Source organism: Cucurbita pepo, chromosome LG03 (assembly GCF_002806865.2).
Source record: "Cucurbita pepo subsp. pepo cultivar mu-cu-16 chromosome LG03, ASM280686v2, whole genome shotgun sequence".
NCBI classification, from domain to species: Eukaryota; Viridiplantae; Streptophyta; class Magnoliopsida; order Cucurbitales; family Cucurbitaceae; genus Cucurbita; species Cucurbita pepo.
This window is the reverse complement of record NC_036640.1, coordinates 13221408-13238162: the sequence shown is the minus strand read 5'-3', so window position 1 is coordinate 13238162 and position 16755 is coordinate 13221408. Positions and strand designations below refer to the sequence as shown.

At 37.7% G+C, this 16755-nt stretch overlaps 3 protein-coding genes across 7 annotated transcripts; 2 read left to right on the top strand and 1 right to left on the bottom strand.

Annotated features, from left to right (window-relative positions):
- The first annotated feature begins 783 nt into the window (after window positions 1-783).
- On the top strand, window positions 784-5269 carry LOC111789611 (protein REVEILLE 6-like). Of its 2 annotated transcripts, none has more exons than XM_023670238.1 (8): window positions 784-1232; window positions 2620-2677; window positions 3024-3147; window positions 3228-3389; window positions 3502-3615; window positions 4108-4217; window positions 4400-4459; window positions 4732-5269. In XM_023670238.1, exons 1-8 carry the CDS (start codon window positions 1018-1020, stop codon window positions 4747-4749), a joined length of 861 nt encoding a protein of 286 aa, XP_023526006.1. In that variant the 5' UTR covers window positions 784-1017; the 3' UTR covers window positions 4750-5269. The 2 variants fall into 2 exon arrangements, with proteins under 2 accessions (XP_023526006.1, XP_023526005.1); XM_023670237.1 differs by having other exon boundaries at window positions 786-1232; window positions 4727-5269.
- A 701-nt stretch (window positions 5270-5970) lies between these two features.
- LOC111790112 lies at window positions 5971-12242 on the bottom strand. 4 transcript variants are annotated; one of them, XM_023670931.1, is made up of 10 exons: window positions 11463-12242; window positions 11232-11330; window positions 10846-11048; window positions 10266-10462; window positions 9974-10082; window positions 9568-9878; window positions 8847-9254; window positions 8338-8419; window positions 6671-8233; window positions 5971-6252 (listed from the first exon to the last, which is right to left on the bottom strand). In XM_023670931.1, the coding sequence occupies exons 1-10, from the start codon at window positions 11528-11530 to the stop codon at window positions 6104-6106; spliced, it is 3189 nt and encodes a 1062-aa protein (XP_023526699.1). In that variant the 5' UTR covers window positions 11531-12242; the 3' UTR covers window positions 5971-6103. The 4 variants fall into 4 exon arrangements, with proteins under 4 accessions (XP_023526699.1, XP_023526702.1, XP_023526700.1 ...); XM_023670934.1 differs by having other exon boundaries at window positions 6052-6252; window positions 6671-8170; XM_023670932.1 differs by having other exon boundaries at window positions 6052-6252; window positions 8338-8416.
- A 1768-nt stretch (window positions 12243-14010) lies between these two features.
- Window positions 14011-16460, top strand: LOC111790117 (50S ribosomal protein L5, chloroplastic). The gene is made up of 3 exons (XM_023670940.1): window positions 14011-14337; window positions 14914-15114; window positions 15960-16460. Exons 1-3 carry the CDS (start codon window positions 14071-14073, stop codon window positions 16299-16301), a joined length of 810 nt encoding a protein of 269 aa, XP_023526708.1. The 5' UTR covers window positions 14011-14070; the 3' UTR covers window positions 16302-16460.
- The last annotated feature ends 295 nt before the right edge of the window (window positions 16461-16755 follow it).

Here is a 16755-nt window from a genome sequence, read left to right as displayed (position 1 = left end):
ATAGTAAATTTTAGTTACTTTTGTGTGATGCTCGTATTGACATTATCTTGAATTATGTTGATTTTATAGTATTTCTTAACTAGGTTCTTTTATGTAGTTTAGAGGTGAGAAGTCGAGGTTTATATTTTCTAGTCAAGTTAACAGGTTCGACTCAATTTAAAGATTTAACACACACAAAATCTCTCAAAAAAGTGTAAATAGTTCTTTAAATTGTTTCCAAAATCATCCAAATTTTATCAACATAATCATTTTTATTTAAAACTTGTCAAATTGCTTTAGTTTTTACCATAAATTTTATGTTTCGGTAAATTGAGCCATATACCACGTAAAAATATTTATTAACGTAGAAAATTCACCGTACGAATTAGTCGAGGAACAATTTTAAATTTTAAAATAAAATGGTTGATACGAGAATAATTTAAGGCATGCTATCAAACTATTTTGAAATTTGTAAATTTCAACTAGAATGTTGTTTTTTTTTTTAAGCTAAGTTAGTTAAAGAGTAAAAATAATTTTCCATTTTCGAAATAAAAAAAAAAAAAAAGGAAAAAGAAAATGTTAGTAAAACACTGATCTGTGAGGGAACGCAGACGGTAGTAGGCCCAATTTTAAAAGAGTTAAAAGCCTCGCGTCCTCTCCACGTGACCATCACTGCCTAACGACAGTAGAACCACGTGGGACCAATCAAATTGAACTTAGGGAGCCACGTGTAAGGCGTAGATCCAACGCATATAAACCACGTTACGAACTGAGCTGAAAACTATAATATTATTGTATTTCCTTTCCCACTAAAGTCCAAAAGTCGGTTGAATTATAAACCACATTTTGTACTCCAACCCAACTCCACCATACAAAAACGAAAATTCCAGACCCAAAACCAGAAGCAAAAATTTGCTAATTCAAGCCAACAACACTGAGCTTTGATCTCAAACCAAGTGTTTCTCTAAAGATTTGATGATTTTTTTGGTGTCTGTGATTCATAATCATCATTCTGCTTGAGGATTTTACTCAGATTCGATGAGTATGAGCTATTTTCCTGGTATTGATTCTGTTCGACCTCCAACTGCTTCACTAAGAACTCCTGCTCCGCCTACTTCCACTTCTAATTGTGTTGCTTCCTTCCCGGTCTCGGAGGATGCGAGTAAGAAGATCCGAAAGCCCTATACTATTACCAAGTCGAGAGAGAGTTGGACGGAGCAGGAGCACGACAAGTTTCTTGAAGCTCTTCAATTGTGAGTGATGCCTTTTCATTTATCTGATTGGGAATTCAATTCAGTTTTGTGGATATTTTCTGTATCACTGTTTCTTTGGCGGAGAAAAATTCTAGATAGGCCGAGAGAAGTTTGGAGGAGGAGTTCACTGTTAGTTCTTTCTTTGATTTCTCTGTTACTTTACATTTAGGCACAGTTTTGGTGTTTAATGACTTTGAGTGTTTGAATACCTGCAATTCCGTGCATTGACCAGTGAATTCTGCTTTTCAATTTCGGATGAGGAAATAGAGGATCTTCGCTGTCTTCTGAACGCTCTTTAGTTGATTAGACCTAAGGTGCTGGAACTTGAATCCCTGCTATACAATATTTTTGATCGGGCTATCCTTCGTAGTTTATGTTAATCTATGTTTATAAACAGAGGTAAGTCCTTCTTTAACCGATACAGACGTTATTGAGGGAAATCCGCGTCCTCTCTACGCATTAGTGAGCATCACGGCTCTAGTTTCGAGGCGCGCACGTAGATGTAGAATAATGTTTTTGCGCCCAAGTTCTTGAGGTCGGTATGATTCCTTTACCACAACCTCCCTGCCGGAGGTATGGTCAAATTATTTACATTAGCAGAGTGACTAGAACTCAAGGGACTGTGTGATCTTGTTTCCGAAGCAGGTTAGAAGTCTGGGCTAATCGTACGATCACCTCTTACAGTTTTGTATCAAATTGAGTGAACGCCTTTTCTTGAAATCGAGTTATTTGTTCGTTTTTCCCCACTACCTTGTGTACCTTTTATCATCATCCCTCTCGTGTCAGAACTCTCTCGCTTGCATTTCTTGTTCTTGAAAGTTTGTGGAAAATTCTGCCGAAATTCTGGGGGGAAACACTCCTTTCTCTCAATCTAAAATGTGGAAAGGCCACAATCCATTTACCTTTTGCGATGCTTTTTTTGTTGTTTACTTTTTCTCAGATGAAATGTAGTTTGGAATTTGTCAATCTGATTCTATCACGAAGACTTCGATAGTCACATCACAGGGTTTCAGTCCTTTGGACGATGTAAGGACCAAGGAATTTGGTCCTCTGCATTTCCAATTGACACCTCCAAATTTATCCAAGAAATTGTTAAGTGGGTGACATGGAAAAGTTTGATGTTAACAGAGCGGGGAAGAATTGTTAGGCCTAATAGAAAAGGCAGGTTGGTTTTATTGTGAGAAATTTGTAAATGAAGTGATTAAGTGGTTCCTTAACAATCTAGGCCTCTTTGGAAGTTGCCAAGGACGCCTTCAAATTAGTATCTGGAGTCAATATCACCAATGCTATATGAGTGGTTTATTTCTATAGGATCTTGGTTTTGCCCTTGTTTCTTATGTCATTATTTCCGAATTTTATTTATGTATTATTTCTCCGCCCCTTACAGATTTGATCGTGACTGGAAGAAGATAGAAGCATTTGTTGGCTCAAAAACAGTTATCCAGGTAATTTCCGCCCCTTCAAATTTCTCCGCTCCTTTTAACAGTGTTGTTTCCACCCGCCCGCCCTTTACATTTTCCTTATTTTCTTCTAGCTCTTCTTCTTTGGAGGATCGAGGAAGAATGTTCAAAACTTGGTAGAGCTGATCTTTAAAATTATATGGCATCTTCCAACCTAAGATTTCAATTTATTTTGATGACTTTGTACCAATCCTTAAAATTCTTAAGCGAGGATTGGATGATTGTAGCATTCTATAAATCATGTTTAGTAAATAGTATTCAAATTATTACAGCCTGTTTTTTACTGATGAACTCTTCAGCGATTCTTAACCGCGAGTTCTTTCCTTGGCAGATTCGCAGTCATGCTCAAAAATATTTTCTAAAGATTCAAAAAAGTGGGAAAAGCGAGCATGTACCTCCTCCTCGACCAAAGAAGAAAGCATCTCATCCATACCCACAAAAAGCTCCTAAGAATGGTCAGTATACTTTTTCTTTGGCGAGTTGATCTATCATATGGAAACCACTTGGCCTGATGTGTAATTTCTGATGGTTCCAGCAACCACTCAGAGTCCTGGGATGTATCCACCTTTATCTACTCCATTTGAATCAAGATATACTTACATTCCAGACTCAACAGCAGGCTTTGGACTTCCCAGTCCACATGCTTCTTGGAGCTGTAGTCCAGTGCCGTCCATTGATTTTTCCCAAGTACCCAAAGGTTCTAGCCATCAATCTTCCTTCTTACTGTCAAAGATTTTTCTGCTTTTAGGTGTCTTCCATATTTTGACGTCAGTTTAGATTTTCTTTGAAACTAACGATTTTGTTTTTAGATCGTGTAAAATTAGCTGGACCAACATCACATAGTAGCAGTAGTGGGAGCACTTCACGGACAAGGAAAATTGGAGAAATTTCTGACCAAGGAGATCAAAGCATGCGAAACATAGGTATGCCTTCAATTTTCTATGCATAATAGGCTTTGAGTTTGCAATTGAAAATTCTAAAATATTTGACTATGATTACAATTATTTTGCTTGCATTACTGCCAATTCATGCTTTATTCCTCTTCTAATAGGATTCTTGGATGTTAGTTTCTACATAATATTTTCCTCTAAAAGACCATTCATTTGTATGTAAAAATTAAAAATGTTGCAACAAGGACGTGATATCCTCCATGAGCCTTGGAATTTTGGAAAATAGCTTTCAACGGACTGTAATATGCAGATTAATATTGAACTCGTCGGTCTAATCCTACCAACCACAGTCCGTACCCACTCCCAAATTCTTGACTCCCTTATGCATAAGTATTTTTTCACTTCAATTAATAATGGTCAACAGAAGTATCATTCTTCATAAGGAAAACCGGAATATTGTTTTTCTGGCTTTCTGGATTTTCATAAATACACTTCACTAACATCATTTATTTTGCTTCGCTTCAGTAATGCCAGATTTTGCTCAAGTTTACAGCTTTATTGGCAGTGTATTTGATCCCAGTGTGTCGGGTCATCTTCAGAGATTAAGGAAGATGGACCCAATAAATTTAGAAACGGTATGCACTCTTATAATTTTAACTTCTAGTACATCATATGGATTGGTTATCGTACATTGGTGGCAGTGAGGATAAAAATGTAGCGGATGTCTTACTTTCTGGATCTAAATTTTCGTGTTATTGATCTCTTTACCACTAAAAATGCTTTAGTTATGTGCTAAAAATATGTTTGTTTCTCCCAGGCACTGCTTTTAATGCAAAATCTTGCCATCAACTTGATCAGTCCAGAATTTGAAAACCATGTAAGTTCTTTTATGATTTTTTTTCCATGTCTAGTCTTCATAGTGCTACTCGAGATTTTCATGTTAATTTACCATTTCTCTACATTTTCATGATAATTTAATAAATGGGGAGATCGTACCACTAAGGTTACGGGATTTTAAATGACCAAAAAACAAAGAAAAAGTAATATCATACTCATCTATTATTGGGGTTTTCATTTACACGATTTGGTTATCAAGAGCTAGAGATACTGATTTTTTTATAATTCATTCACCAATTTAATGCAGAGAAGACTGATTTCATCATATGATGAGGACATGAAGCAAGCTAAAGCTGGTAGCCTCTATAACAGTCTATACAATGTCAGATCACACAATACCATTCTATCTGCTTAGAAAATAATAAGGTTCGGCACTCGGAGCATTGTTCATTTTTACTTCTTTTGGAATGAAGCTAACCGATCAAAAGCGTGCAAAACCATTGCACGATAGTATCAAATGAACTAGAAGTCAGGAAAGGAAGTTGATCTTATGGCATATTATTGTATATGCTCAATACATTATGTGGACATATATTGAGCTAGTCGTGCTGGCGACCGTTCTCAACTATATCCTATCCTTGTAAATGGTTTGAAGTTGATCATAAAGCAGTGTAGATAAAAGTGCTTTTATTCCCTGTTTGTTCCCAGCGAATCATGTCGTGTATAGAGTTGAGTGCCATATGCGAGGTTTCATACTGTATTACATTGGTGTCTTGTATATTTATTAATAATGTGAACAAGACCATACCCTCCATAAGATTAGATCATAAAGTAATCTTATTTGTGAATCTGCTTAGTTAATTTTCTTTTGGTTCTTGTTTGCATGCTTTATGTATTGACCTTGATTGATTCGAATTCATGAATATTCTTCCAAGATGAAGAAATCTTGCTTTGAAGTCTCTAGCAGGCTCATCTTTGGTCAACCCTTTGTTTTAGAATGATCCTTATCAATAACTCAACTGAAACATCCTTATACTTGGGCATGGTCGACATATTGTATATTGTACTTTTATAAATGGCAGTAATTATTGTGCGTGTGTATGTGTATGTGTGTGTATATATTGTTAAATAGCACATATATGAATAGTTTAAACCCCTTTATGGAAGGAAATAAACAAAAGGAGATAATATAGTTAAGTTCAAACTCGGTTCAAAGAATTCGTACCAATCGCAATTGCTCTAACTTCTAAACTTCACATTCTCATTTCCTTGAGACTTCAATGGAGGATCCCAATCCAGCATATGAAGTAAGGTCGAGCCAATTTTTGTAAAGATGAGCCCTAATTCTTTGTATTTTTCCTCGAGAGACAACGAAACAGTCTCACTACTAAAAATGGACCCCTATGGCAAACAAGTCTATTTCTTAAAATGGCCAAACAATGAAACACTGCTTAGTTGCGCTTTTTCGTTCGCCTACTGACTTCACTTTTTCAGGTTACTTAGGATGTCGTTTCGAGTAAGATACCATAAAGGGAATAAGCAAAAGAGAAATCAACAAAACAGCCGCAAGAAGGATTCTTTACTTATATTTCTCACTCAGTCCTAGTAAGATGAGCAAATGGTATCCATTTTCTATCAAGGAATTGAGGATTTAAACAAGTATGCTCGAAGTACAGTGTTACAATTACCTGTACCCATAACCCATGTTCAACTCGTGACCATACATCCCCTGACCATGGCCACCACTGGCAGAAAAAGGATGAATTTGCTTCGAATTTGTTCTCTGACCCATTTGGATAAGCCTCTGAATTGCGTCTGGTTGGTTACCAGGAGCTGAAATTTAAACGATAAACAATAATAAAAAAGGAGACCCACCCTTCTAAATAAGAGATCAATAAGCAGTATAATCTTTTTTATAGCACAGTGAGTAACATAATCAACTGCCTTGAATGTATGTTGCTTGATGTATTCACAGCAATACAAGCACTCCAAAGCAGGCAGGCATAGGGAGAAATTTTAATCACAAAATAGATCTAAGTTGGGGAAAAGTAAAGAGTGTCTCGTGCACAATAAGACAAAAAATGAGATACTATTCAATCAACAGCAGCATTTAATAGAGGGCATATTAATTTGGCGAAAATATAAACAAATAATGGTTAGAAGGATATGGAAACTAATTCATCAGAAAAATACACGTTAAAAAGTGAACAAAATAGCAGTTGAAGAGCGAGCAAGATATCATGAGAGATACCTGGCGAGGGTATTCTGGGACCACCAATGTTAGGCACATGCTGACCAATATGAAACCCTTGGATTGAATTGAGTTCCTGCAGTAAACCAGCAACCTGATGGTTGGGTTGTGGAGGTGCTGCACTATCTCTGACAGAGTGAGGATGTAGAGGTACACTTCTGTTTATCAAAGGCGGAGCTACACCTCTAGCTAACCCTTGTAGTAGATGCTGTGGTAGAAGATTGGCTGAAGTTTGAATCTGCTGCATCATCGGGTGGTGAATTGAATGATCAAATCCAGATAATCCACCGGTAGGAGGTCGAAGCATATTTGCCAAAAATTGATGATTAGATGGGGAGTCGTGATGAACCATTCCTTCTGGCAACATTAAATCTCCCCGAGGATTCATGTTAGGAGGATGAGATTCAAATTGATGAAACAACTTGACATTATTCGTTTGTTGGGGAAGAAGCTGGGAAAAGGAGGAATGAACAGGAGCTTTCAGATGTGGCAGTTCGGCCTCCCTCCTATCATAGGGGTTGGCTGAAAAAGGTAGCCCTTCCAGACCTCCCATACTTTGCCTTTCATCTTTGAAGGCAGGGTTAAACATTGCAGCATTATTGTCTTGTGTGTTGTGTGAGAACAGCGGATGAGGTTTGGCAGAATTCCCAATAGAAATGAGATTTTGAAAATTCATAGAATCGCTTATGATTAAACTGTCCTCTTCAGGAAAGGACATCTCGGCTGGTCTGCCAATCTTATGTCCTAACTTTGCATGGGGATGAGAAGAATCCGATTCAGGTCGAGGGCCATTCAGATTTAACCGATGCCCACGAACCATATCTGGTTGGTTTTGCTGTCTTTCATCACTATGATCGTGATTAATCATACTGGACCGAATTTCATTGTTGGCCAAGAGACCATCATCTGTGATTGGAACATGAGACTCCGAAGCATCGCTTATGACAGAACCTGATGAACCCCTTTGTGCTGAAACTGGAGCTCCAACGGATTGAAGCTCCTGCATAAAGGCAGACCCAAAAAGTGTTTCAAGAGTTAATGTCTTCCCTGGATTTGAAATATTGTGGGTACTTTCCTCCCTTTTATTGTGAAATGCAGTGGCTATATTTACACCATCATCACCATATTCCGCAATCAATGAACTCGAACCCTTCTGTAACAATGAGAGAAGATGCTGTGACGCATGATCATCACTTTTGACAGTTGGATGTTTCACATATGCATCAGAATGACTCCATCTTTGATCAGACAGCTGCAAAGCTGAGTCATTTTCGCCGATTTTTGACAGCAGTGACTGTTCAACGGCTTCACAGGTAAGGATTGCAGAAACACCCTCTGGCTTACTCTTATTAAAAAACGGCTCAGTCTTTGCAACATTGGAAGTTGTTGCACTTGATGTGATATAACTTTCTGCAGATTCATAACCATGAAAGGCAACTGTAGGCAGAGATTGCTCAGAATGCTTGGCGTCGGATACATCATATCCACCCTTTTCTCCACCTACAATCATAGAAAGCAAGTCAATTGACCTTTTAGGTGAAAGGTCATCCTCCTGTTTCCTATCTGCAGGGTGAAAAAATGAGCTATGAGCATCAAAAACTCAGCTAGTCAGTGAATAAACCACTGATATATGGAATCTCTTGAATACAGAAATTTTAGCAACATACCGTTGTCCAAAAACCAATGAGCGAATTTAGAAGATTGAGCATTTTGAGGGCTACACGCATCGTCCACCACATTGTCATGCTGCTGCAAAAGACCCGGAAAAACACACATTAGGAGTAGATGTATCCAGCTGTTATCTTAAATGAAAATCTGACGAGAAAAGAAGACTCTTATTTTCCTCGAGCAGAAAATAACTACGTACGGAAAAGATATGTAACAAAAGAGTAGTTCCAAATTGTATAACAATTTCATCTCCTACTCAACTGAGACCAAATGATTCGTCAATAAACTGATTTCCTATGATAAGATTGCAATTCAGAAAAGATATTAAACTGTCAGGAGTTCATTCTACCTGACTTTATGACATTTTAGAAATCTAAGCAGGGCAAAACGCTTAGGATCATGTACCTTCTCAGTTCTCGTAATAATACCACACATAGGATTTGATCAAAAATCAAAACCAGAAAATTATTACAATGGCTGAAAAGGATTTTATCACATTCATGAGTACCTCAATAAAATTAGTGGCACCACCATCTAACTTTATGGCACTGCCAAAAAGTTTTTCTAAGATTGAAGATGAATGAACTTGACTTGGTTCACCAAAGGCTGGATTCGAAGGCACCTTTTCAGTCTTACAATCAACAACTGCACTGTTCTCAGAAGCTTCAAAAACGTCCAAAGAATTTTCACGCGATTGAACATCTTTTCTAGTTGTTTTATTAGACATGTCTACAACTGAAAACGGATCAATAATCCTTTCACTATTGTTGTTAGTCAGAGCATTAATGTTCATTTTTCCAGATTGTTCAGGGCGACCCACTTGCTCTGATGAACCTTTTTCCTCTAAATTTTCAGAGATCCCATTAAGCAATTGCTCTTCTTTGGTTTGCAGACACTTGTCAACATCATCCTTACCCTAAAAAAAATGACAAATATATGTGCAGTTAATGAAAGAGAAAGGAAATTCGTTTGAGCCAAAAAATACCAATATGAAGAATAACCATTTATTATAGTGATATATGATTAAACACATGCTGATGACAAAAAGAAAAGATTACACTGTATAGGCATGCTCACTATAGAAGTTTGGAGTCATTCTGATTGACAACTTTGAAAGGGGAACAACATCATAGTCAGTGTCAGACCAATTNAAAAAAAAAAAAAAAAAAAAAAAAAAAAAAAAAAAAAAAAAAAAAAAAAAAAAAAAAATGATAAAAACAAATAATCACCTCGAGCAAATGAGAATTAACTGAAGATTTCATTCCAGAGTTTTTCTCCAATACAGTGGTTGTGAATCCAGGAGGCACAAGTGGCCTAGATACAGTTGCCTGAGATGGAAAAGATTTTTCTCGATCATTCTTTGAAGTTTGTAAAGAGATAGATTCATCGAAACCACTGTTTGTATTCAGTAATTTCTCGTCATCCTTTGACTCATCCTGCTGCATTAGGATGTCAAACTCATCTCTCTTCTTCACAGGATTTGATTTGTGACTTTCATGAAATGCCCTATGTTGTTCTTTCCTCATTGACTCAAATGAAGCTGCAAATAAGTTTAATTATAGTTGGGAAAAGTTATTTGAACAACATCTGTAGATGTACCAGTTCGTAAATCAAGCATCATGAAGAGGTGATTACCTCTTCTCTTTTTTTCCTCTTCAACCCTATTGTCACTTGTGTACTCGGAAGAACCAAAAGTTTCGTGATTGTACGAATCATTAGTATTCCCTCTTTGATGGGCTACGGCCTGATTCATAGAAGAACAACGTCCATAAGGTGAGGTTAATCAAAATAATTTCGAAACTTTGTTGGCAAAATAGTTCTGGTTATGCTAAAACATGTATTATAGAAGGAATAACCATAACCGAAGGATAGAAATTTAATTTAAATTTTGTTCACCAGTGAAGAGATTCAGAAATATAATGTGAACCTTGTAAGGGCGAGGTGGATGATATGGCTCATTGCTTCTGTTGAGCTGGTACTGATCATTTGCTCGAACCTTTGGCCCCGAAAATGCTGTTGCATATCCAGATGGTCTAGGAAAGGAACCACTGCCAAGAAGTCCATCATGTTCAGGACCCTGCGAAGACCTCCTAGAATGGTCGCCATATCGCCACCCAGAATCCACTGTTAAAATGAATACTTCAAAGGTAAATAGTCTAACAATTTCACCCTAAACTGACTGGTTTTAAGTTTTAACAAACTCCGATCTACAACAGTTAAGGATATCGATCGAATACAAATGACATGTTCTCAAGGTGCTCTGCTTTGGAATAGAGTAATGTTGACAGAGCTCCATGTGTCAGCAGCATTTGAGCAAGCGGAAATATCATTATCAATATATACTACATGCACGTGCATGAATTAAATTATTTTTCAAGGCAGCAGTATTTTTTCAAATTAAATCAACTACGGCAGGAACCCAACAAGCGAAACAGTATATGATAATTCACATTAGTATTGAAGAATGTAATTGCTTAACTTAATAATAGATTAAGATGAGACCTTACCTGAATCCCTATCGGATTGTGAGTCACTATCCTTATCACTTCGTCCAGAAGTATGAACGTCCCTCTTTCCATGTATGCGACGAGAATAATTAGCCGTTTCTGCCCTACTGGGTGGTGATGAACCATACTCATTGCACCTAAAACTACTAAAAGACAAACCTCCAGAAACTCTTTGCTTATCATAGGAAGCTTCTTGAAATTCACTACACAAGGGGGAACGTATGCTTAGAGAAACAATCCAACAAGGAAATATAACAAAACGACCACAAGGCTAATGTCTGGTTCTTTCTTTAGTAGGATACAGGCTTCAGTAATGCATATGGAGCATGAATAACAATTTAACAGTAATCAGAATAATAGAACAGATGCACGAAAGGGCATCTTACGCAATAATTGATTGGTCAAAACCGCTCGGTAACTTTTTGCAGACATTCAAATCGCTGAGGGACAACAGGAAATCTCTCGTGTAAGAAAACTTTGGTTTCCTGAAACAATAGGGAAAATATAGTCAATACTAGCCAGCATTCAAAGTGGAAGACAAATAATGTGGGAGAAAAAAGAAATAAGAAAATAAACCACAGGAATCGTAATTGAAACTGCAAATTGTAGGTAATTACTTTCGTAAATCATGCTGTACCGTAGCAGTCTGATCGTGTGCGTTCGAATCATCCTTCTTGAGGCTCATGATCCTATGCTTAATCTAAACAAGTTTACCACTGCAATCGATCAATACGCAAAAGTCTTCAACAGCACCAGAACCAGTTTACTAAAGAACAGCGAGAGCTTAACAACCAAAGCCGCCGAAGATTGCCGCTAATTCTACGCTTATTGAATGATATACCGGCTCATTCTTTAGAGAGAACAATTTGATTTAATGCACGAAACACGCTAAAACTTCTCTCCGTCACCTTGTCCTCGAATTTGTTCTTTCAATCGAGCCTAATTCAAGTCGGACAGCATTAAAAACGCAAACTCAGAGGCATTCTCATGTTTGATCCAGCTGAATGCGCATTAAAATCCATCAAAAAGTGAAACTCCATTAATCCAAGCTCCCTCCGCAAGAATTTATTAATCTCCAACTCCCGTTTACCACTTGTTTCAATAAAATCGCAACCTCATAAAACAGACTATCGCGTAGAATCGCGCTTTCCACGAATCATAAATCCATTTCCGACATGATCCATCCAAAACAGACTAAAGTCTCGTTATAACCCGTGATCGTAGATGTTGCACCAGAACAAATGCTAGGGTTTTGTTCAATCCAAGAGCTCCAAAACGAAACTAGGGTTTTCGAACATATAGCGGAAAAACAATACAAGAAACACCTGGATCCAAAACACAAATTATTCAAAAATGAACCCCCATGGGCACGAACTTCTTGCAGATTGGAATCGTTTAGGATTTTGATGTATGGATTTCCCGAGTAATCGACGCGAGAGAGAAATTTGAGCACCGGATTTCTGGTCTTTGTTCTTCAGCCTTAACCACATCCATCAGAAAAAGAGGAACAAAATATAAACTAAAAAAACTTAAACTAGTTACATCGTTTGAGATAATATCACGCGCTTGTTGCTCTATGTAATCCATGCGCCAAAGACGATTATTGAACGCCTTATTCGCGCGCCAAACACAATTGTTGAACGTTGTCTTGACGCGCCATTTTAAAGCGTGGTGGTGAACATAAATTTTATATTAAATTTGGCATTTAAATAAATGTGAGCCTCCGATAACTGTAATTTGGTGCTCCGTCTCCGCTTCCTTACATTCACCAATTCTAATTCGTTTTTTGTTTTGTTTTGTTTTTTATTTTTATTTTAAGAATATTGTGTAATAAATAAGTGGTAATGTATGAACGATTTAGTTAATTAGTGTGCTAATAATTTTTAATTTGTTTAATGATGATATTCATGACTATAAATCATATAAATAAATATATATGAATCCGATCATTCTCGTAGTATAAAACTAATATGAGCATAGCTCACACTTCCGTAATGGCTGTTCGATAGAACAAATGCATATAAATGTCCACGTTTGGATAGATAATACGAATTCTCTTAGGTGAAAATAAATCGTGAAAGTTTGTTTTTTTCGATGTCATGTGCCCACTAGCCTTTGCTTTGGTTCGTCCTCGAACCACATCATGCGAAAGTTTTCACTTTGATATCATTTTGTAACATGTCGTGTCCGGAAATACGAGATCTCACATCGGTTGGAGATGTGAACAAAGCATTCTTCTTTATAAGAGTGTGAAAACCTCTCATTGGTAGACACGTTTTTGAATTGTGAAGCTGATGACAATATGTAATGGGTCAACGTGAACAATATTTACTAGGAGCTAGATGTCACGGTCATGCTCGTCCAAGGCGTGTTGCCCATGGCTGCATGTCCATGACAAGCCCAACCCTTTATGTATTTTCATATTCTAGTGTTTTACTTTTGTATTTCTAGGAAGTATGACGTTTTAGAAATATAATGTTTAGGTCTGTCAGACATAAAATGCCTCAGAATGTAGTATAGGGGGGATACGACTAGTTGTCAACTTCTCCTTACCCAAGGTTATATACTATAACCCGTTGTTATTTCTCTCTTGCTTGCTTTTATAACGTATCTTTAAAAAATCTCTCTTTCGAAAATCTCCCTCTGCCCTTGTTTTCTAAAACGTTCTCTTAAAACCGAGGACAGAGGCTTGAGGATACATCGCTTGGCCGTAGGCGACGCAATAACGAATTGCTTTAGCTCACTTGTCGTTGGAAAGTGAGTGCTGCACAATCGCAAGTCCGCTGCCATTAAAAGTACGATTGTGACACTAGACATAGGGAGGTGTGCTAATGAGGACGTTGGGGCCAATGAGGTGAATTGTGAGATCCCACTGTTCCAGAGGGAACAAAACTTTTTTTTTTACATAATAAAAATAAATAAAATATTTATTCATTATTATTTTTTTCCAACGAGGCTCTATCCTCTTAGCAGGCGAGCATGGCGTCCAAGGAAACCTTCCCTTATCCAATTTTATTCATAGAGAGGAGAAGTGACGAAATTACCCCTGATATGATCCGTTTTTACAAAGATCAATCGCCTTACTGAGTTATGGTTCATTCGTAATAACATGGAAATACGAGGATATACTCGGGACTGGGAATTGCACAAACACCCTTTGGCTAAAGTTATCTTCTAATTCACCTCTTCCCCTGCGCGAAAAGTAGAAACATCGCTGAAGCTCCGATGGCTTCTTCTTCGCTGTTGAGCTCCGCTATGTCGTCATTTCATGGCCATTCCCCATTAGTCTCGGCCCGTTTTCCTGCACCGACTGCCCTCGGATACCCTAGCAATGTAGCTCCACTGTCGGTGAGGGTAAAAGCCTCGACTGGAGGTGCTATAGTGCTTGTCGAGAAGGCAGAGGCTGAGAAGGTCAACCGGCTCAAATCAAACTACCTTGAGAAAATTGTGCCGATGCTTATGGATGAGTTCTCATACTCCAATATCCACCAGGTACTGACAGCGTAAATTGGGAGGTGTTGATTGAATTCTTGATTTATTAGCTCAATTGATCGCTGGAGTTCGTCGGATTGTAATTTGGTAGAAGTTGGGTTGGATTCTTACTACATTGTTTTTGTTGTTCCGGAATGTTAATTTGTGTGTTCTGAAACTGTTTTTGTAATTGTTAGAAGAATTGGAAATTGTTAGAAGAATTGGAAATTGTTAGAAGAATTTGAAATTGTTAGTGGGTTTTCTTCTTATGTCAATTCAATTTCATTTTATGGAGAGAAAGGAGCATCAATATAATGAGGCACGAGTATTTCTATGTTTGTATGCAAGTATTTACACGCACATGGAAGATAAGGGTCCTCGATGGATTAAGAACCTTGAAATCTGGGACCAAATTCATTTTTGTACTCAGCATTCTCCTAGATTAAGTTGATTTTTCATTTCTGGCTGTGATTTTAGTTACCGGGTCTCAAAGATTTTTGATTTTGGTGTTTTTCCCCTCCATCAAAAAGAATTGGCAACCCATATGATGACTAAACACAAATTCTTCTTACGAAATATCTGTACCTTTTCTGTTAGGTTCCCAAAATTGAGAAGATAGTAGTGAACTGTGGTATTGGAGATGCTCAGCAGAATGCGAAGGGTTTGGATGCTGCAATGAATGAGTTAGCATCCATTACAGGACAACGACCTGTGAAAACACGTGCAAAGAAGGCCATTGCAACCTTCAAGATCAGGGAGGGTCAACCACTTGGGATTGCTGCTACCCTACGGGGAAATGTGAGTTTCACTTGTTCCTTTTAGAATTATGAGCTAGTCATTGTTTCTATGGATCTTTTGGCTTCTGTGTATAGTCCTCAGTGCTACTCGGTTTGATATATCTTGATACGGAAAATGCATGTTGATATTTGGAACTGGCTCTGATTTTCAATGCTTGTAGTCATAAACATTCCTTATGTTCCTTGTGATCAGTATGTGCTTTTTACGTGGTTGGTCTAGTGCATTTCTCTTGTATGATGTTGTTGGGAATTCGATTCTTCGAGTTAATAGTCTAAATGAAGTGCAAAGGAATGACTTTGGAGGGGAGGGAGTTGCTCCTTCATGTCACGGGCTCAATGCACATCACCATAATACTCAGTTTAATGAAAAAGAGTTTTGTGCCTGTTATCGACGAGTCGAGAGGACAAAATAGACGTGGGATTCTCGTGTATTGTTATAATGTAAGGTAACTAGCATCATCAAATGGAAGAAGTCATGCGTGTGGATGCAGCCACTAGTTGTATTATTTTGATGATCTATAAATGCGTTAATGTGTTTTGTGCAGTGGATTTCTCTGTATAATGATGTTAGGAATTCGATTCTTTGATATAACTGTCCAAAACAAGTGCAAAGGAATGGCCTCGGAGTAGGAAGTTCTTCCTTCACAGTCTTGATACATGTTTAAGTGAACAAGATTTTTGTGTCAATTATTATGGAGTATGTGGAAGGACAAAAGAAATCTAAGGGGCATTAAAGATCTGGTGTTGTAATAATGGAATAAGTTTTGGGTGTTGCTGCTGGCATTTGTCTTAAATGTTAAAAACGACTTGATTCTTATGCTGCTTGCTTGCTGACTGCACTTATAGGTGATGTACTCCTTCCTGGATCGTCTCATCAACTTGGGGCTCCCTCGAACAAGGGACTTTCAGGGACTGAACTCAAGCAGCTTTGATGGACATGGAAATTACTCCATTGGGATCCGCGAACAGAGCGTGTTCCCAGAAATAAAGTTCGACACGCTTAGCAGACCGAGGGGAATGGACGTTTGTATCACAACGACAGCTGAAACTGATCAAGAAGCTCAACGACTCTTGGCACTCATGGGAATGCCTTTCAGAGAAAGTGCTGGTTCTGCATCTGGGCTGCGTAAAAAGAAGCTGAAGTCCCACCATTTTGATTCCAAATCCAAGGGAAGATCTCGGAGGTAATGAATACATTTTAGGAAGAAGGCTTTTATTATATTTCCTCAATTCATTTGCTGTTCTTTACTTGAAGAAACTGTACTCTACCAAATTTAGCTGGGTTGTATGCCAATTTTATGAAGTTATAGAGGTTTGTTTATGAGATTAGTTCCTTTAACCCCGAAATTCTATCTGAAATTTGAGTCCTGAACAGTATTTTAGCATCGGATGCTGCATTTTGAACAGTATTCCCATAGCCATTGCTCAAACCATAGGCCCTTGCTCTGAATAGCAAGAGAGAGATAATACCTAAAGAAACCAAACTTTTGTTTGAGAATTTGGACAAACAGTCGAACTAGATTTAAAGCTGCATCACTAGTTAGTTACCATAAGTTATAGCATGTGAACTTATTGTCATTTTCCCCCTAAGAACAGGGAAGAAATTCTGCCTCCATTACTGTTTTTTTCCCATTGTCGGATG